This window comes from Anomaloglossus baeobatrachus, chromosome 1 (assembly GCF_048569485.1).
Source record: "Anomaloglossus baeobatrachus isolate aAnoBae1 chromosome 1, aAnoBae1.hap1, whole genome shotgun sequence".
NCBI lineage: Eukaryota > Metazoa > Chordata > Amphibia > Anura > Aromobatidae > Anomaloglossus > Anomaloglossus baeobatrachus.
In genome coordinates, this window is record NC_134353.1 from 917,282,884 (window position 1) to 917,305,223 (window position 22,340).

The following is a 22,340-nucleotide window of genomic DNA, read 5'->3' on the forward strand; positions in this document are numbered from 1 at the left end:
CCTCCTGTAGTACCCCACGATACCCAGGAAGGCCCTAACCTGCTTCGTGGTCAGGGGTCTAGGCCACTTCTGGATCGCCTCAACCTTGGTAATTTGGGGCTTAATCACTCCTTGGCCTATCACGTAGCCCAAGTAGCGGGCTTCCGTGAGTCCCAACGCACATTTCTTGGGATTGGCTGTCAATCCGGCTGTTCGAAGCGCGTCCACCACCGCTTGTACCTGTTCCAAGTGGGTCTGCCAATCGGAGCTGTAAATAATGATGTCATCAAGGTACGCTGATGCATACGCCTGGTGGGGTTCCAGCACCAAGTCCATCAACCTCTGGAACGTGGCCGGAGCGCCATGTAACCCAAAAGGCAAGACAACATAGTGGAAGAGACCCTCCGGCGTAACAAAAGCGGTTTTCTCCTTGGCGGACTCCGTCAGTGGCACCTGCCAGTACCCCTTGGTCAGGTCGAGCGTGGTAAAATACCGCACCTGTCCCAGCCTATCAATCAGCTCATCCACCCTGGGCATGGGGTAGAGATCGAACTTGGATATTTCGTTCAATCTCCTAAAGTCATTGCAGAACCTTAAGGAGCCATCGGGTTTTGGTATTAGGACAATCGGACTAGCCCATTCACTCCGGGATTTTTCGATGACCCCCAGGCGTAACATTGTCTTTACTTCCTCCGATATGGCTTGTCGTCGAGCCTCCGGTACCCGGTATGACTTCAGGCGTACCTTCAGGTGGGGCTCGGTGACAATATCATGTCGTATCAGACTGGTCCTACCGGGCAGCTCGGAGAAGACATCGGGGTTCTGCTGAACCAACCGTCTGGCCTCTCGCCTCTGAGTCTTGGTGAGGGCTTCTCCAATCCTTACTTCCGGTTCGTCCTCTCCGGAGGTCGCTGGAGCCGGAGGTGAACGACCCGAAGAGGAGGGAGATGGGGAAAAAACAGCCATCAGGCTTTCCTGTTCCTGCCAAGGTTTTAATAGGTTGACATGGTATATTTGTTCAGGTTTCCGCCTACCGGGCTGCAATACTTTATAGTTAACCACCCCGACTCTTTCCTTTATCTCGTAGGGGCCTTGCCACTGAGCCAGGAATTTACTCTCCGCCGTGGGGATTAATACCAACACCCGATCCCCAGGTTTAAAGGTCCGCACGGTGGCTTGTCTATTGTAGCGGCCGCTTTGCGCTGCCTGAGCCTCCTGTAAATGCTCCTTCACAATTGGCATGACCGCGCTTATGCGGTTCTGCATACCCAAAATGTGTTCAATCACACTTTTATGGGGGGTGGGCTCTTGCTCCCATGTTTCCTTTGCCAGGTCCAACAATCCCCGGGGATGTCGCCCGTATAACAATTCAAAAGGCGAAAACCCCGTGGATGCCTGTGGCACCTCACGGATGGCAAACATCAAATAGGGAAGCATCATATCCCAGTCTTTCCCGTCTTTTGAAATTACCCTTTTGAGCATGGTTTTCAGGGTTTTATTGAAACGCTCGACTAAACCGTCCGTTTGAGGATGATACACAGACGTACGCAACTGCTTGATCTGGAGTAGCCGGCATAGCTCTTTGGTCACTTTAGACATGAATGGGGTCCCCTGATCCGTAAGGATCTCCTTGGGCAACCCCACCCGGCAGAACACAGCAAACAACTCCCGAGCTATAAGCTTTGCTGCAGTATGTCTGAGAGGTATCGCCTCGGGATACCGGGTGGCATAGTCAACGATCACTAGGATGTGTTGGTGCCCTCGAGCGGACTTTACGAGGGGCCCCACCAGATCCATCCCTATCCGTTCAAAAGGGACTTCTATAATGGGTAACGGTACCAACGGACTGCGAAAATGGGTCAGGGGTGTGGTAAGCTGACACTACGGGCAGGTTTCGCAGAACCGTTTTACCTCCCCAAAGACTCCGGGCCAATAGAACCTTTGCAATATTCGCTCCTGCGTTTTCTTGACCCCTAGGTGGCCACTCATCAGGTGTTTATGAGCCAAGTCGAGGACCCGCTGACGATGCGGCTGGGGCACCACCAACTGCTCTACCCCCACGCCCCGTATTTCATCTACCCGGTAGAGTAAATCCTGCTTAAGAGCGAAATGGGGGTACCTTACCTGGTCACCGGGCAGCTGTGCCACCCCGTCAATTACTGTCACCCGACTCCGGGCATGTATTAATGTAGGGTCCTGGAGTTGGGCAGTCCCAAACGTATCCGGGGACGCCTCCAACTCCGGGATGGGCTCGACCATTTCAGTCTCTCCTGCCAATACCTCTAGGGGTGACCTATCGGGTTCACACTCTGTCCCTATCATGGTGACCCCTACGGCAGGCGTCCCGGATTCAGGATTATAGGGCTCAGGTCCCGGACTGACCAATATCTGAGGGGACTTAGGGGGTCCCCTCCATAAAGTCCAAAAATAGGGCAGATTTCTTCCTAGGATCACGTCATAAGGAAGAGTGTTAAGAAGTCCCACCTCATGTTGCACCTGACCGCAAGGTGCTGTGATGGTGACAATCCCCGTGGGATAGTCTCAGCGGTCCCCATGTATGCAAACCACCCCCACGGTACGTCCTGTGGCCTTTACTTTAGCCCTCAAGGTGGATCGCACAAGGGTCACTAAGCTTCCGGAATCCAACAATCCTGTAACCGGACATCCATTCACCTGTATTTGGCACAAGTGGGGCTCAGTCTCTGGGGAGACCAGGTCAGCGGTACACACCACCTGAGCATACATTGAACCCCGCCGGGTAACCCCACAATCCATGGGCTCCGTGGTGAGTGGACACTGGGCTTCCATATGTCCCACCCGCTGGCACCGCCAACATCTAATGGGGACGGAAACCCCCTTGACGGGTTGTCGTTTAGGGTACAGAACCTTCCGGACCTCAGGATTGGCGGCCGCAGCCTCAGACGGGACGGTAGGGGACTCCTGCACCGTTGTCAGCGGTGGGTCCTTGGCCCTAGGCTTGGAGGGGCCGGACCGACGGGCGGTACGCAAAGTCTCAGTGTCCCGTATCAAGTCCTGCGTAGCCACATGCCGCTCTACCAGGGACACTAATTGGTCCAGGGTACTCGGGTCACCCTGTCCTACCCACCGTTGAACGGTGACGGGTAAAGTGCGCACAAAACGATCCACTACTACCCTTTCCACCATCTGCGCCGGGCTCAGAGTGTCAGGCTGCAACCACTTTTTTACAAGATGCAATAAGTCATAGGCCTGGGAGCGTACGGGTTTGGCTTCCTCATAGAACCACTGATTTACCCGCTGAGCCCGTACATAGGTATTCACCCCCAACCGTGCCAGTATTTCGGCTTTTAGGGTCACATAGTCAATGGCGTCCTCGGTACAGAGGTCCAGGTACGCTTTTTGGGGTTCCCCCGTCAGATAGGGCGACAATACCTCAGCCCACTGGGGGGTCGGCAGCTTTTCCCGCTCAGCCACCCGCTCAAACACCGCCAGGAACGCTTCCACATCATCCCCCGGGGTCATCTTTTGCAACGCTTGTCTCACCGCTTTCCGGACGCTGCCGTCATCACCCGGTCCCGGGGTTGTTGCTGCCGGTCCGGCACGGATCGACTTGGCCAGGAGAACCATCTGTTCTTGATGTCTTTGTTCCTGCAATTGTAAGGCTTGCTGCTGACGTGCATTGGCCTGAACCAGCTGTTCTTGGTGTCTTTGTTCCTGCGATTTCAAGGATTGGAGCAGGTGTGCATTGGTCTGTTGCTGCTGTGCATTAGCCTGTTGTTGCTGTGCATTAGCCTGAGCCAAATGCTTTAGTATGTCCTCCATGGCGTCGCTGGGTTTGGGCCGTAGTATAGCCGCTTGAATCCAGGACATGTGCTACCGGGTCACCAGAAAAGGAAGCCACACCTCACCGGCTGGGATGCCCGCCGATTCTCCACCATATGTGAGGTAGCGTGGTCGGCTGCGCAGCAGAAGACACGGGATCCAGGCATTAAGTTTCACAGCACACGGTTTAATGTCCAAACAAAAGTCCACACCAATATACATGTGCCTCTCCAGCAGAGAACTCAGGGAGTTGTGTTCACTCCCTCACACCCGGCACACCTGCCCTTGTTCCTGTTTGCATTTAACCCTTCCTTCAGCCTGTAAGGAAACAGCATTAACCCTAGAGTGGATGTACTTTCTATCATGGAGTGAGCACAACCGGGGCGAGACATACCGGCCGTCATAGATAACCCCGGTCACAGTCTCACAATAGATATATATATATGTGTGTGTGTGTGTGTGCAGCCCCGTGCTCGGCTGCAACCGAGCCGCTCGGATCCGGGCTCGCTGGTGGGTGGCTTGAGCGTCTCCGGACCGGGAGCCCCTGTGCTCACTCCGATCTAAAAGGGGGGTTGGCGGTTTTGGGACGTAGGTGTACGGCCAGAGCCGTGTTTTAAGTTTGTGACGCCACCCATGGGATGTGGTGAAGGTGGAGACCACCGCTGCAGTTACGGGGCACCTGGGGGAGATGGTATGCAGCAAGTTGTTAACCCCTCCGTGGGCAGTGATGGTGGCCCCGGGACCCGTTGGGGGTGCTTTGGCGGTGCAGGGAGATGGGTGGCCGGAGGGCACTGGTGTACTCACTATTAGAATGAAACACTCGAGTCTCTGGTAAACCAAGATGATGGTGGTCGGTGCCCACAGCCGGCTGCAGTCGGGATCCCCCACCCGGTTGGTGGTCTCTGCCTTTCTCCTGCACCTGTTTGAGTTGTTGGACTGCCTGCGCTTGCAGCGTCAGGAGTCCGCTCCCCGGCTTGTAGATGTCGGAGGAGCCCGTTTGCCCACAGACCCTGGCCCGTGGGATCTCTGAGCCTTGGCGGTGGCTTTCTATCCCCCTCGTTGGGCTGTTGTGTTCTATGAGGGACTTTGGGTGGGAAAGGACATAAAGTCCAGATCGCAATCAGTTAATTAACTCAGTCCAGTAGTTTCTAGACCTTGTTTCAGGGTCTGAGTACCCCCTCTTGTGCTCCGGTTTCCGAGTCGGTTCCCCGGATCGGTACCGGCGGGCCACTACCCTGTCCCAGTCCTCCACGGTTCCACCAAGCCGTCTTCCCGGCTCCTGCAGACAGAGGCCTCCGTATGCCTCCTGGCCAGAGGTACCAGGGCTCCAACCCTGGCACCTGTCAGTCTGTCACAGGCCTGACCTACAGGCCTGGCCTCCTCCACTCCACTCTCACACTAGACTGTCACTGAACTGTTTTTGAACTGAACTTGTTTTCCTGCCTCAGGCTCTCTGAACTCCTCGGTGGGCGTTGTGGAGACACGGGGCTCAGTGGGTGCTCTTGTCCGCTGGCCCAGCCGCCTTTAGAAAGACAGCGTGGCTCAGGGCTCATCCCAACTGAACGCATGACCTCCTTAACCGTGGGCGGAACACTATTCAGACAACACAGGGTGAGGGAATCACAATATTAAGACTTTATTGGATCCCCAAAATATTAACGGCATATAACACATAACCAGCAAAACACACAAATGTAACAGGCAACAGAGTCTCACCCTTCCGCTGGCTTACCAGGGATTTAGAATGTCCATGCCTCAGAGGTTCCAGGGCTATTTACTCCAATCCAGCAGCCCCCCGCTTTTGGTGGGCACCCACCGATAAAGGAATAATGCTAGATTTAGGAAGCTGGCTGAGGTCTTCAAAGTCTGTACCAGGTGACTGGATTGTCCCAACCTGGGTTTCCTCCTTAAGTAGTCTCTGGTTTGATGATATAATTCTGGCAGCCGGAGTCGAAATCCCTACACTGTGGATATGGTCTCCAATCGGAACTGGAGTCCCTAGATTGAAGCCACAAGGTATCCTGATCCTCTAGCCAGCTCCTAAGAGCTTAGACTGGATCATGCACATCCAACAACTGGTGACTTAAGGAAATCCCTTTTATAGCCATAACCTTCCCTTAGGATAAACTGTGCCCTTATCGGATTGGTTGCACAAGGTTGCTTCTCTTATTGGATGAATTTCAAGCTGCATGGATAATGTTCATTTAAATGATGTGGACAGAAATACTGAGGATTTTTTACATGAAATCAGAAAGTCAAAGACTAGACAATGGCTACTAAGGTAATTTACATTAGATTAGCAATACACAACTACATTACAATGATTGCTCAGAGGGGCCTGGCAGACACAATGGTTTAGCAAACATGACTTAGCACACAGAGGAACAATACGTCTGGCTGAATTTTAAGAAACTTTAACCCTTGCTAGGCATTGAGTGTCCATGTCATCACAGGCGTGTCCAACCGCCTGGCTCCGCCCCCCCTTGTGTGTCCATCCAGCTCTGAGGGAGGTGACTAGGGTTTTATGTGGTTGGCTGGTGTTACCTAGTGAGGGACGGGTGTAATGCGGGGCCTTATTTATGACTACCTGGCTAGTCCACGGCATCACATATACACACATATACACACACATACATGTATACACATACACACATATACAGACAGATCATATATATTCACATATACAGACAGATAATATATACACACATACACACACACATATTATTATTATATTATTATTATGCCACGTCAACTTTCAGTTGACCGAACATCTCCAAGACCGACCCCAGTCTTCATCTTGTGCACTCTCTCCTTCACTGCAGAGCGCCGCAAGCAGGAGCAATGCTGGACTGTGACGAGGGATGAAACTGTAAAACAGGGGCACAGGGGGCGCTGTAGTCGTGGTCAGTGTGTCCTGTGTAGTGCAGCCTCCTGGTCCTGCTACAGGCAGATTGAGGGCCCAGTAGTTGTCTGGGTTTCGTCCACTTACTAGCCACTGGCAATACTTCGGTTCTTTCTTTTCTCTGGTTCAGGTTCCATCAAGGAGACGACAACAATCAGAGTTTCTTTTCTTAAACACAACTTTACTTGTTCTTCAGCAGTAACATCACTAGATCCCAGAGGTCACAGAGTCCGGGGGGGGGGTCACTTTATGGGGATGAGTGGACCGCAATAGCACCACTCAGAAGCAAAATTGGCTGATGAAGGTATTTAGAAAAGGCCTCCCCTATCAGTTTTACAGGGATGTGGTCACTATTGCAGACTAGTGAACCACCCCTTTAAAAAAAAGAAACCTTGAAGAAACTTTCACCTGCCAGGTATACGCAGGGCATTGATATTCCGTCGCAGTCATTGGTGATAACTCCGCTCCTCATTACGGTATGTATAGAGCACTCCATTAACCGCTCTGTACGCAGTCATTGTACAAGGCTGGGAAAACAACCCGAACATATTCAATAAAACAGAAAGTAATCAGGAGTACAAAGAGTCTCCTTGAAGACTGTGGCACCTCCGAGTCACACATGGCTGCTCGCAACAAAAGCAGAACATATTTTGCGAAAACAAGACATTATCAAGCGCTCAATGCGAGTGACTGGTCCAGCTGCTTGGCAGCTGCTGGGACGATTCTCCCCCCCGTTCTGGTTCTGAACCTGGAGACTTCAGCAGCCGGGGGATGGGCAATGAGCAGAATGCTAATGATCCTCCCCGTACCCTGGAGTTCAGTCCTGAAGGGGGAAGTTCTGTCACTTCTACAGGTGTAGGATGAATTCCTCCAAATGAATCTGTCTACAGATTGTCAGCCGCGGCTCCTCCACTCATTGCCCATGGTACCAACAGGCGTGTGTCTGTGCATGCATGTGTGAAATTACCGAAAGTGCGTTCCTCAGCTGTCACTTTTCAGGTGCCGTAAACTCACAGAACAACTTCTATACGATGAGAGATTTCCAGTAAATCTGGAATTATTTATTTTGTTTTTTCTTCTTTTTTTTGTGCCAAAAACAATTCTATTTCTATTGTAACAAAAAGTTAGTGACTTCTTTTAAGTTACTTTTCTTTGTGTTTGCGGTGACATTTCTTGCTCATTATGTATCAAAGTGTTGCTCAATGTTTAACAAATATTTACAAAATATATAAAACTTCTGTTTAAGGCTGGATTCGCACATTCGAGTTTCGCAGTTCGTGTAGGGGCCACGATGCATGAACCGTTCCCTGACCCGAACACGGAATATATGAGGCTGTCAAGTTCGGATCAGTTGACTTACGGCCAGTCTGTGAGTATGAACACAAAACAGGGATGTGTGGATCCAACCTAAAACTTTTTTCTACACTTTTTACCCCATTTTCCTACTAAAGTAAAATTTGCTACCTTTTAAAACATCACAATTCATTTTTTTATTATTATTTATTTTTAGAGCACCATTGATTCCAGTGGAGAAGAGGTTACATACAAAATACATATACAAGTTACAGTAGACAGACTGGTACAGAGGGAAGAGGGCCCTGCCCTCGTGGGTGTTACATTCTATTGGATATTGGGAGGAGGCAATAGTTGGGATGGTGGTGAGGCGACAGCTCTGGCGTTGGTGAGGAGGCAGCTCTGATGGTGGTAAGGTGACAGCTCTGGCAGTGGTGAGGCGGCAGCTCTAGCAGTGGTGAGAAGGCAGCTCCGGCAGCGGTGAGACAGCAGCTCTGATGATGGTGAAGTGGAAGCTCTGGCGATGGTGAAGAGGCAGCTCTGGTGGTGCTGAGGCAGCAGCTCTGGTGGCGGTGAGACAGCAGCTCCGGCGGTGTTCAGGCGGCAGCTCTGGCGATGGTGAGGTGGCAGCTCCGGCAGTGGTGAGGAGGCAGCTCTAGCAGTGATGAGGAGGCAGCTCTAGCAGTGATGAGGAGGCAGCTCCAGCGGCAGTGAGGTTGCAGCTCCGGCGATGGTGAGGAGGCAGCTCTGGTAGTAGTGAGGCAGTTGTTCTTTCGTTAGTGAGGCAGCAGCTCCAGCAGTGGAGAGCCAATTGCTCCTGTGGTGTTGAGGAGGCAGCTCCGGTAGCAGTGAAGCGGTTGCTCATGCGGTGGTGAGGCGCTAGTTCTATCAGTAGTGAGGCAGCAGCTCTGGTGGTGTTGAGGCAGCAGCTTTGGTGGCGATGATGCAGCAGCTTCGGTGGTAGTGAGGCAACAACTCCGGTGGTGGTGAGACGGCAGCTATGGTGAAGGTGAGGCGGCAGCTCCGGTGGTGGTTAGGCGGTGGGGTCATTGCAGACTGTAGGCATTTTTGAACTGATGGGTTTTCAAGTTCCATTTGAAGTTGCAGGTGTAGCAGATAATCTGATGTGTTGAGGCAGAGAATTCCTGAGGACAGGGGATACTCGGGAGAAGTCTTGGAGGTGGTTGGGTGAGGAGTAGATAAGTGTGGAGGAGAGAAGGAGATCTTGGTAGGACCAGAGATTATTTGTTGGAGTATAATGGGAGATTAGTTCAGAGATTTATGGAGGATACAAAGTATGGATGGCTTTGTAGGTCAGTTTTAGTAGTTTGAATTGGATATGGTGGGGAACAAAGAGATTGGCATTGGGGAGAAGCGAGAAGTAAAGTATATGAGTCAGGCAGCAAAATTAAGGATGGACTGGAGAGGTATGAGAGTGTTAGCAGGGAGACCACAGAGAAGGATGTTGCAGTAATCGAGGCGGGAGATGATGAGGGCATGCACTAGCATTTTCGTAGATTGGGAGTTGAGGAAAAGATGGACTCTGGAAATATTTTTGAGTTGGAGACGACAAGAGGTGGTGAGGGATTGGATGTGTGGTATGATGGACAAGGCAGAATTGAGTGTTACTCCGAGGTAATGGACTTTGGGTACTGGAGAGAGCGTGATGTTATGTATTGTAATAGATCGATCGGGTAGGGAAGATAGGTGAGATGGGGGAAGATGATTACTTCAGTTTTACCCACATTCAGTTTTAGTAAGCGAGAGGAATTCATAAATCTGGCTTCCCGTTAGACTTTTTCTAATCATGCCCGACTTGACGACTACTTTTCCTTAATTTTGAAACCGTCAAAAGTCGTGACAGAAAAGCAAAAATCAGCATAAAAAATTATGACTTTTTTTAATGTAAAAATAAACCTGCCACAAAAGCCTTCATATATTTCCCCTAAAGTTTTATTTCGAGAGAACTATCTCCAGAATGCCAATTACTCTGATCCTCAGTGAACCCCGAATTAGTCAAAAATCACTCAAAACTTTCCATTCAATTCTTTATTATTTGCAAGGTCCTTGCTAGGTGTCCGTGAATGAGAACAATCCAATTTACAGACAAAAAAATCTTTATACATTTCCAACAGATGCAGCATCATAGGTTCTGAGTTCCTGATACACGTCTCTATTTAATAACTGAAAGCCAAGATCTTGAAATAGGGAATAATGTAAACACAAAGGGGAATTTTTGCAGGCTGCATTGTTGTTATTTGCACCAATGTATTCCTTTTTTGTGCAACATTTGATCAATTTGGCATAGCTTTAGATATAACACTTCTGTCTAGAGCTGATTTTTCCACTCTGTGTGCCACCTCCCCTTACTAGGGTGACAACTGCAACTTTTTTGTGAGTTTTTTTTTAAAAAATTATTTATAAATATATTTTAAACTTTTTTTCATCACTAATCACATCCACATTCCCACCACTTTTTAAAAGTAGAGCAGAATGGCTTAAAGTTGCAAAAGTTTACACGAGAAACATTATGCAACGAAATCTGGAACCTATTGACACCAGAAAACTGGGATAAGTGAATCCCAATCTCCAAAGTTGCAGAATTTTTCAGATAATAAAGTAATTTACATAAAAGTGAAGAAATTATAGTGAGAAATATAAATAAGAGGCTTTTTAATTTAACAATTCCACCATTGTCCCCTTCCTCCAATAACGAGGGGTCTATGTGCTGTACACTGTGTAACATGGCATGTGTGACTAGTTTCCAGTGGCTCCAACATACATAACCACATCACGTATGATCAAAGTGTATAAAAGGCCATACACTTTAGGTGAATGTCATACACTGTGTGCAGAATTATTAGGCAAGTTGCATTTTAGAGGATTTTTTATTATTATTGATCAACAACTATGTTCTCAATCTACCCAAAAGACTCATAAATATCACTGTTTAATATTTTTGGAAGTTGGAGTGGGTTTTTTTTAGATTGATATGAGGGACCACAGGTTTTCTATAGGGTTCAGATCAGGTGAACAAGTGTCATTATTTTTTTATCTTTTAGACCTTTACTGGCCAGCCATGCTGTGGAGTTGTTGGATGCATATGATGGAGCATTGTCCTGCATGAAAATCATGTTTTTCTTGAACGATACCAACTTCTTCCTGTACCACTGCTTGAAGAAGTTGTCTTCCAGAAACTGGCAGTAGATCTGGGAGTTGAGCTTCACTCCATCCTCAACCCGAAAAGGTCTCACAAGATCATCTTTGATGATACCAGCCCATACCAGTACCCCACCTCCACCTTGCTGGCGTCTGAGTCGGAGTGGAGCTCTCTGCCCGTTACTGATCCAGCCTCTGGCCCATCAAGAGTCACTCTCATTTCATCAGTCCATAAAACCTTTGAAAAATCAGTCTTAAGATATTTCTTGGCCCAGTCTTGACGTTTTATCTTATGTTTCTTGTTCAAAGGTGGTCATTTTTCAGCCTTCCTTACCTTGGCCATGTCCTTGAGTATGGCATACCTTGTGCTTTTTGATACTCCAGTAACGTTGCAGCTCTGAAATATGGCCAAACTGGTGGCAAATGGCATCTTGGCAGCTTCACGCTTGATTTTCCTCAATTCATGGGCAGTTAGTTTGCGCCTTTTTTGCCCAACACGCTTCTTGCAACCCTGTTGGCTATTTGCCATGAAACGCTTGATTGTTCGGTGATCACGCTTCAACATCACACACGATCATCAACTTTTTCAAGATGTCTGCTAGTGTTGTTTGTAGCCAAGAAAGCTGTACACATATTGTGTCTGTAGTGGACAGGGGTGCCTATGCTGTCCCTCATGCTAGAGGTCCGTAGACTATACCTAACCTCAGGGTTACCCCTAATGGTGGAGATGCTTGAGTCACATGCCTGGCAAAGCTCCTGACCAGAACTGATCTTATTTTCCCCTCCCACCTGGGAAGGAAGGGGCAGGAGAGATGGAAACACAGATAAAGACAAACAGGGAAAAACTAAACTCTGACATACTGGAACGAACAATGAGAGACTCAGCAGAAAAGCAAGAGCAGGAAGGTAGCAACAAAAAGACAACAAGGGTTAACTCCACAACCACACACACCACAAGTACTACTACCATCAGTTAGTCTGGATCACAACATAGCACCAGACCAGCTAAATACCTAGCAGTAATGGAGATGTCCAGCCAGCATATAAAGGAGGGAAGCAGATGTGATTGGCTGTCCCACAACATGTGATCAAAAATGAATCACAAGCAGACTAGCAGAGATTAGCTCTCCCTAGCCTGTCTATGAACTACCAATCTGTTGGTCGACACCTGAGTCAGCCTGCTCTGACTACAGACCTCAGAGAAGTTATCAGGCGGATTGTCCAAATGTACAGTCTGAACAGATCCCGATGTTGCCATGACAGTTGGTGAAGTTAGTGAAAACCTCCGTGTGACATGTAGTAGGCGAGACAGGACTGGCGTTGACTCATGATGTCAATGAAGCCAAATCATTTGTCAGAGATTGGGCCAACAGCAAGCAACAGATAAGAGTTTTAGAAAACCCTTACTTAAAATGGAGATAATCTGATTCTTAACCCTTAAAAATCCGCTGTAGTCATTAGGGGACAGCGTTGCTTTTTCATGAATTTGAAAAAGCAGCTAACCATAGTACATGTCTGGGTTGAAACCACTAGAGCTGATCTTTACAACTTTTCTTTACTTTGGCTGATAGAAGGGACCTTTGGTCATCCATGGGGCCTGAAGAATCAAATAGAAGGGACCTTTGGTCATCCATGGGGCCTGAAGAAGAAAATAGAAGGAACCTTTGGTCATCCATGGGGTCTGAAGAATAAAATAGAAGGGACCTTTGGTCATCCATGGGGTCTGAAGAATAAAATAGAAGGGACCTTTGGTCATCCATGGGGTCTGAAGAGTCAAATAGAAGGGACCTTTGGTCATCCATGGGGCCTGAAGAATAAAATAGAAGGAACCTTTGGTCATCCATGGGGTCTGAAGAATAAAATAGAAGGAACCTTTTGTCATCCATGGGGTCTGAAGAATAAAATAGAAGGGACCTTTGGTCATCCATGGGGTCTGAAGAATAAAATAGAAGGGACCTTTGGTCATCCATGGGGCCTGAAGAATCAAATAGAAGGGACCTTTGGTCATCCATGGGGCCTGAAGAAAAAAATAGAAGGAACCTTTGGTCATCCATGGGGTCTGAAGAATAAAATAGAAGGAACCTTTGGTCATCCATGGGGTCTGAAGAATAAAATAGAAGGGACCTTTGGTCATCCATGGGGTCTGCAGAATAAAATAGAAGGGACCTTTGGTCATCCATGGGGTCTGAAGAGTCAAATAGAAGGGACCTTTGGTCATCCATGGGGCCTGAAGAAGAAAATAGAAGGGACCTTTGGTCATCCATGGGGCCTGAAGAAGAAAATAGAAGGGACCTATGGTCATCCATGGGGCCTGAAGAATAAAATAGAAGGGATCTTTGGTCATTCATGGGGCCTGAAGAGTAAAAATAGATGAAGAATAGATGAAGAATCCCTTTAAGCATTTGACCATGGAATGAATCCGGCAGCTCTGTGATTATCCTCCGTCTTATTACAATAACAACTGGAGCTTCGGCTCTTCATAACCTTGACAAGACGCTTTGTTGTTCCGGGCATGTTAGATTGCAAGCTTGGCTGGGCTAAGAAGCCATGATTGTATGAAAAGCTTCAACTCCCACCCCCCTCCCCTTCCAAAATCAATAAATCACCACAATGGGCAATAATCGTGTCGCCTTAAGTCTTATCAGCCCTGAACAAAGGCGCCGTCTGAGACGCTGATTTCTTATTTCGTTCCAAACGAATCATTTTCTTACGTTATTGACACAGCGTGTTTATCACAGTCCATCTCATTATCTTACAGAAAAACAACAGCATCTGGGAATTTTCTTTTCTTCCGAGTGTCAATCCCCATCTTCCCAGACTCCTCATGATCCACTTGTGAGTGGGGAGCCGGCTTCCAAGATCAGCCAAGATTTTTTTTTTTATTTATTTAATTTTTTTTGAACAATTATTTTGATATAAACAGCTCAGAACTGGAGTAGATTCATGTAAATGGGAAGCAGTGGGGCTTGTAATTAGATTTGTGTACACTTTCATAAATTGCCGGGAAACATCAAAGCCCTGATAGAAGGTTGCAGTCCTCTTTATTCCCTTCTTCTGTTAATTGAACAGTTGATGTGTGGAAGGAGAGCGTTGGCTATAGAGGAGCACTATTTACAGACCTGCTGACAGCTCTACTGTGAAAATTAACAGGAACCGTGCTGCTGGTGTCACAGTTCGGCGATGGCAAAGGTGGGGTCAGATTTGCTTTAAATTAGATTGTCGTAATTTTTTCTAGCCTTCCTCGTTTTATTATAGATTACTCTAGGAAAGGAGATTGTAATATATTCTTGTATGACTGGATGAAGAATGGTTCTTAGACAGGGGATATCTTAGTAGCCTCAGTGGCCAAAAGGTAGACAATAAAAAGGGACCACCCAACGAAGCTTGTCATGATACTGATTGGCAGTGCTCTTCTCTCCTGCAGAGCCAATGCCTTGTTTTTGTGTTATGCTCCGGTGGATGGGTTGTTCCCGGCCTCGAACCCTGTATTTGTTTTGCATGGGACCTGTTCACTGGAGCCTCGTTCCGGGTGACTGCTCTGCCTTATTTAGGAGCAACTCCGCCCAGAACACTATCGGTGATAGTTCCTGTATTACAGTTTTGTCTCCAGTTCCCATAAGTGACTGTCCTGATCTTGTCCCTGCTACCACTAACCTAAGTACCCTTCTCCACCTGTCCCCCTGACTCTGATTTGACTCCCAGGCTTCCCTTACCTCCGGCTCGTACGCTGACCTCGGCCCCACTCTCTCCCCATGTACCTGACATTACCTCCTGGCTTCCAGACCTCCTACTCGTACCCTGTCTTCGGCCCCGCTATCTCCCTGTGTACCTGATGTGATTTCCCAGCTCCTGACCCTTTGGCTTGTTTGACTACTCTTCACTAGTGTTTCTAGTGACACCTAGTGTTAGAGCATCTCACTACTCCTCCATTAGTGTGTCTTGCGACAACTAGTGTTAGGACATCCCACATGACAAGAGTAAAGCTTTTCAAAACTCTACAACTTTACCAAGAAATATGGGGCAGTGAAGGATAAGAAGATGAACAAGCACCAAGACCTGCTCAACTGAAGAAGACTCTATGTAAAGAGAACCTGTCAGGTCCAATATGCAGTCAGAACCACGAGCAGTTCTGGGTGCATATTTCTAATCCCTCCTAACCGTCCCTATATACACTAGCATAGATAAAGAGATAGTTAGAAAATGTATTAAAGTATTTCTAAAGATCCTTTATGATACGCTAATGAGGCCAGGGACTAGTTGCAAGGGCGTTAATCCCCCAACTAGTCCGCCCTCTTAGCATGTTAGCATGCCCACAGGGGCGTGCTAACATGCCATTTAATGCCCATTGCCCAGCGTCATCGGCAGGGACGCGTGTACCTGTGTCCATTGTCACCTCCTCAGACTCCGGGTTTAGGCTCAGTGTACAAGATCAGAAGTCCCCGCACTTCCGGTCAGCATTGTTCCCAGCAGTGACCTGAATCCAAGCATTTTCCCCTTGCTGATCCCATTCCGTTTGAGTGCCGTTTATATCCATTTCAGTGATTTCCATGCCTCCTCAGACATCCTGAGAGGGTCTTCTGGAAAAATGCTTGCATTTCCCATTGACTTCCATTATGCTCGTTACTTAAGATGAGCACCCGAGCATTCCAATTTACTAGATTCGAGTACCCGGCACCCAGGCATTTTAGTGCTCACTCATCACTAGTAATAATTGGTATTAAAAGTGAACAGCAGAAAGGATATCTTCATGGTAAAGTCGGGTTAAGACATTATCCTACAATTCATTGATCTGAAGTGCCAATAACAATCCTAATGCAATTTGTCACTATAATCAATAATATATAAACCTGGATATTTTAACTTATTAATATTAACCTTTAATACAAAAGTTAAACAAAACTTTCTAGGGTCCTGCCATGGGTGAAATTAAGACCCCTGGAAGTAAATATATAAACAATGTTGCAGATGTAGCGTTAGCTTTGAATGCTTGCTACCACTGTTTTATTATTTATATCTATTTCATAATTATTCTTGAGCAGGTATTCATTAAATGACATAACTGATCTGGCATTTTAGATACACTAATTACTACATGAACAGATTAAAGTTAAAGGGATTAACCAGTTAAGTAAGTTATCACCCATCTATTAGGTAGGTGATAACTCATAGATCTAGAGGTGTGATCACACCTGATCAGGAGGACTGGGAACTTTTATCTCCAATGGGACAATTTTATCATTATGCACATGCCTGACCGCCTCTCTATTTATTCCTTATGAGGCTTCCAAACCCTCTTCTTAGCTTTTTAGCTAGCTTCATAAAGGAATGGCGCAGTGATCAGCCAAGTGCACTGCATCTCTATTACAACAGGGTTTTAAAGTGCTCAGTTTTGCCAATCAGTGTATGACCAGTGGCTGGACCTATATGGATCCTAGATGATAAACTATCTTTACTAGACAGCACCACGAGCAGTTCTGGGTGCATATTTCTAATCCCTGCCTAACTGTCCCTGTATTTAGTAACATACATAAAGAGATCTTTCGAAAAACTATTCTAAAGATCCTTTATAATATGCTAATGAGACCAGGAACTAGTCCCAAGGGCATTAGTTCCTGCGCCCATTCCGCCCTCTTAGCATGTTAGCACACCCACAGGGGCGTGCTAACATAATATTCAATGCCCATGGCCTAGCATCATGAGCGGTGACGCGCGTACCTGTGTCCGTTGCACCACCTCAGAACACCGGGCATAGGGTTAGTGCACATGATCAGAGTGCCCAGCACTTCCGGTCATGCACACTAGACCTCTCTGAAGCCGGGATGCATACACCCAGCTTCATAGTGTGCATGACCGGAAGTGCGGGGCATTCTGATCCATGCACAGTGATCCTATGCCCAGTGTTCTGAGGCGGTGCAACGGACACAGATACGCACGTCACCTCTGATGATGACGCTGGGCAGTGGGCATTGAATAGCATGTTAGCACGCCCCTGTGGGTGTGCTACCATGCTAAGAGGGCAGAATGAGCACAGGAACTAACACGCTTGTGACTAGTCCCTGCACTCATTAGCATATCCTTAAGGATCTTTAGAAATAGATTCTCTAAAGATCCCTTTATCTATGCTACTAGATGCAGCAACTGTTGGGCAGGGATTAGCAATATACATCCAGAACTGCTCGTGGTTCTGGGTGCATATTGCACCAGACAGGTTCCCTTTAAGACAAAAGAAGCAGAATCTTCAAAACTCGTATTATAATTTACCTGTGATAATGGAAACATATTATATTCTTGGAATCAGCGATTACTGCAAATTTAATCCACAACTGTGATTTCCAGATAAGCAGCCCTATATTCTGTAGAACAGGTACGTTATATGTAGAATATACAGTATGCAGATGCACATAGAAATAGATGCAGCAGAAATTTACCAAGTAACTGTTTCTATATTCATTGTGATAATTGGCTTTCACAGTATCTTTGCAGTCCTATACAATGTCACACCTAACACAACATGATATCACCGTTAATTGTGCTGAGCAAGGCCAGGTCTGCTAAAAGGTGAGGCCTGGTCGCATTTGTCACATCCACAATAACGTTTAGAAACATTTAAAGGGAACCAATCACCAGGATTTTCCTATATAACCTAAAGCCAGTGCTATACTGGCGCTATCATGCTGATTCTATACATACCTTTTGTTGTCAGATTGGATGTATACTTTCTGAAATACACACCTTACTTAAACTCCTTGGCAGTTGCCAGTTATAGTTTACACTTGCTGTGGTTCCTCTTTAGTAGTACTTGTTTAGCCCTGTTTTTGGACATCGCCCCATCTTTTGACTATCCTTGAGCCTTGATGCGACATCCTGACCCCTCTCTTCCACATCACTTCATCGGCCAGCATCCATTCTGGTGATTCAACACAAATACCAAATGCCTGTACAGAGGTTAAAGGGAAAAGACAATGGCCCCCACTAATCGGAGTGGTTAGTACCAAACCTGTTTGTTGAAGCCCTATTAACAATGGACAGCCTTTCATTTAAAGTGTTGGTCCTTTACAATATGTCACCATTAAATGATGCCATTGTCTTAAGATAATCATTGCTTCTTCCTTCACCTGTCAGCTCCCTGCTGTGGCAACTGGAAAAGAACCACACCCTACTTAAACTCCTTGGGAGTCGCCAGTTATAGTTTACACTTGCTGTGGTTCAGTTCTGTTTAGTAGTCCTTGCCTAGCCTATTTGACGCCTATTTTTGACCTCAACCCATCTTTGGAATATCCTTAAAGGAGTTGTCCGATATTAGCTTAACAAAATTTTTTGAGTTTATCTGTGCTGTATTGTCATATAAATCACACCTACATTGTTATTTTTTGTTTTCTATCTTTTGTTCCTCTTGAATTATCCCTTTATTCTCTGCAGCTTCTTGTTTACATTCAGATCCAGCAAACTGACCACTTCCTGTGCAAAACCTCAGTCAGAGCTGTCACCACCCACCCCAGTGTCCAGCCCCACCCCAGTGTCCAGCCCCACCCCAGTGTCCAGCCCCACCCCAGTGTCCAGCCCCGCCCCAGTGTCCAGCCCCACCCCAGTGTCCAGCCCCACCCCAGTGTCCAGCCCCGCCCCAGTGTCCAGCCCCGCCCCAGTGTCCAGCCCCACCCCAGTGTCCAGCCCCGCCCCAGTGTCCAGCCCCACCCCAGTGTCCAGCCCCACCCCAGTGTCCAGCCCCACCCCAGTGTCCAGCCCCGCCCCCTGCCCACACATTCCCTGTCAGTGTTCGTCCCCAGCACCTGACCTGGTATCACTACAGCATTGCAAATAACAGCACCACATATGGCTCTGCACCGCACACATATGGCTCTGCACCGCACACGTATGCTCTGCACCGCACACATATGGCTCTGTACCGCACACATATAGCTCTGTACCGCACACGCACACATATGGCTCTGTACCGCACACATATGGCTCTGCACCGCACACGCACACATATGGCTCTGCACACGCACACATATGGCTCTGCACACGCACACATATGGCTCTGCACACGCACACATATGGCTCTGCACCCCCCCCCCATAGGGAACACATGTAGGGAGTACATACTCACCCCTCCTCGGTCCCCGCCGCTCCTGCACGTTCGCCAGCTGTCTGTGCTCTGGACATATCAGCACAGTAGTGACGTCCCCGCTGTGCTGAAGAGAGCACAGACAGCGGGAGGGACAGTGATGAGAAGCAGCGCTGCGCTGCTTCTCATCAGCACTTTCAAATGTACCGGCATCTGTGATGTGTGATCTGTGATGCCGGTATATTTGAATGTGTGATCCTGAGCAGGGGGCCCGGTGCTGGAGCTGACACCACGGCAGCCGCCGCCAGGCACCGCCCCCAGGGCACGGACCCCACAGCAGTGCAGGGGGAGGTTACTGGAGAGTAAAAGAGGTGCGGGGGAATGTGTGGGAGGGTGCAGGGAAAGGGGCGGGGCTCATCACACTGTACAGCCCAGCAGGGAGGCGACATGCTGTTCCACATTTGCATGTCAACATGGCCCTGCCCATGTTGACATGAAATGACCGGAAGCAGCAAAATCGTGGCAGGAGCGGTCCCATGACCGCTCTGAGACGGGGGAGATGGGCTGACAGCAGGGCAGGTAAGTGGTCTCTATCTACTTACCTGCCCCAATGTAGCCCAATAGGGAAATAAAAAAAAAAGTCAAAGAAGCCGGATAACACCTTTAAGCCTGATGATTCTTCTGCCCCTGACCTCCTGGTATTCATGCGGCATTCTGACCTCTTTCTGCCAGATTACTTCATCGGCCAGCATCCATTCCAGTGATTCAACATGAAAACTATATACCCTTTTTCTGCCAGATTACTTCATCAGCCATCATCCATTCCAGCGATTCAACATGAATACTAAATACCCCCTTTCTGCCAGATTACTTCGTCCTGTGGGCGCACCACTGTGCCCTATACGGGATAGATAGCTCCTCAAGTGATTTGTCCATCTTAAATCAATATACCCAATATGTATGAATGAATTGCCCTCACCCATATTCTAGTCTTAGCACCTTATGCTGTCACTTGGGAGGTTTATCCATATAACGTCACCTCCAGAGGTGACAACGTACGCTGTGATTCCAAACCTTAAGGGTTAATCATCATTAGCGCCAACTTGTGTTTACGCGTAGCCAGAACCATTACTGGCGTCTTATTTCAGTGGTGTTTCCTTAATTCCGGCTGTACTAGCGGCACAGGACAACTTTTTTTTCCCTTCCTTTTTCTTCCATGCCCATTGTTTTATAAATGAGCTCATAAATCAGTTGTTGCTAGGCCGGAAATAAAGTGCCAGGCAGCCAGGCTCCCTGACAGGGGGTATGAATCATCCAGGCACAGAAGATGGCCTTTTGGGGATGAAGTGCTCATCTGCAGCGGTTTTGGTTTTTTCTTTCTTTTTTTTTTCCCTCTCCAGTCACATCTTTGTAACGGGGCAGGCAGCTGGCAGGACAGCTAAGAGCCCCTGAGGGACCCGCGGGCCTCACTCTATGTCTCTCTTCTCTCCAACTGTTTTGTGCCATCGAATTCATTACCTCCATATGGGATGAGAGGGAGCGGCTGACAACCAGACTCCTGTCCTACACTACAGAAAGCAGCTAGCTGGTCTTTTAATGTCTTTTTTGTAGGTTGGGTGGGCAGAAGGGGCGCTTCTCTGTAGAAATATGTAAAAAACAATAACCTCACATCATAGCGCAGCTTTTCTGAAGCTTTTAAACATGTCTACAGAGTTCATGCTGTCCACATTTACCATTTTTTATTTTCTCTACATACAGTGCCTAAATGGTACCATACTGTTCCCCATTGTACCATACTGTGCCCCATTGTACCATACTGTGCCCCATTGTACCATACTGTGCCCCATTGTGCCATACAGTGCCCTATTGTGTCATATATTGCCTCATTGTGCCATACGGTGCCCCATTGTGCCATACGGTGCTCTATTGTGCCATTTGATGTCCCATTGTGCCATACTGTGTCCCATTGTGCCATACGGTGCCCCATTATGCCATACAGCGCCCCATTGTGCCATACTGTGTCCCATTGTGCCATACGGTGCCCCATTGTGCCATAAAGTGCCCCATTGTGCCATACTGTGTCCCATTGTGCCATACGGTGCCCCATTATGCCATACAGTGCCCTGCTGTGCCATACTGTACCCGATTGTGCCGTACAGTGTCCCATTGTGCCATACAGTGTCCTATTGTGCCATACGGTGCCCCATTGTGCCATCAAGTGCCCTATTGTGTCATACAGTGCCCCATTGTGCCATACGGTGCCCCATTATGCTGTACAGTGCCATACAGTGCTTTATTGTGCCATACGGTGCCCCATGGTGCCATAAAGGGCACCATTGTGTCATATAGTGGCCCATTGTGCCATACAGTGCCTCTTTATGCCATACAGTGCTATACTGTGCCCCATTGTGCCATACAGTATCCCATTGTTCCATACAGTGCCCCATGTTGCCATACAGTGCCTCATTGTGCCATATGGTGCCCCATTATGCCATACACTGCCATACACAGTCAGGTGCCACCTTCAGTTAAGAATAGACTCCTCTGACTTGTACAGGACATGTACCATGTTTACAGTCTTTCGGCGGAAGAGCAAATTGAACTTCCAGGGTATCAATGTAAATTTTTTTAAACACTCCCCTTCTCATAGTTACATAGTTACATAGTTACTTAGGTTGAAAAAAGCCCTCGGTCCATCTAGTTCAACCTTCCTCCACCAGTTCTACATTTAGTCACTAAGTCATTTATAACCAACAATGTTGTGTACTGAGGAAATCCTCCAGCCCTAATATAAAGCTGTTCTAGTATCTGCCATTACTACCTCTTGTGGTAGGGCATTCCACAGTCTGACTGCTCTAACTGTAAAGAACCCTTTCCTATTTAGCTGCCGGAATCGCTTTTCTTCCACTCGCAGTGAGTGCCCCCTGGTCCTTAGTACTGTCTTTGGAAGAAATAAGTCATGTGCCAGTCCTTTATATTGACCACACATGTATTTATACATATAAATGAGATCTCCTCTGAGACGTCTTTTTTCTAAGCTAAACATATCTAACTTTTTCAACCTGTCATCATACAGGCGGCCTCCATTCCTTGTAGTAGTCTAGTTGCCTGCCTTTGAACTGACTCTAACTTCTGAATGTC

The 22,340-nt window shown here is 47.6% G+C and overlaps 1 protein-coding gene across 16 annotated transcripts in view; it reads left to right on the forward strand.

Moving 5' to 3' along the window:
* Window positions 1-22,340, forward strand: part of CELF4 (CUGBP Elav-like family member 4) — a 1,553,364-nt gene that overhangs the window by 1,284,610 nt on the left and 246,414 nt on the right. For 8 of the 16 annotated variants that reach the window (XM_075327636.1, XM_075327668.1, XM_075327591.1 and 5 more), the window contains one exon: window positions 7,929-8,051. The exons of the other annotated variants lie outside the window; for them this stretch is intronic. In XM_075327636.1, the coding sequence (XP_075183751.1) occupies window positions 7,929-8,051 (123 nt within the window). The remainder of the gene's footprint in view (window positions 1-7,928; window positions 8,052-22,340) is intronic. 16 annotated transcript variants of the gene reach the window in all.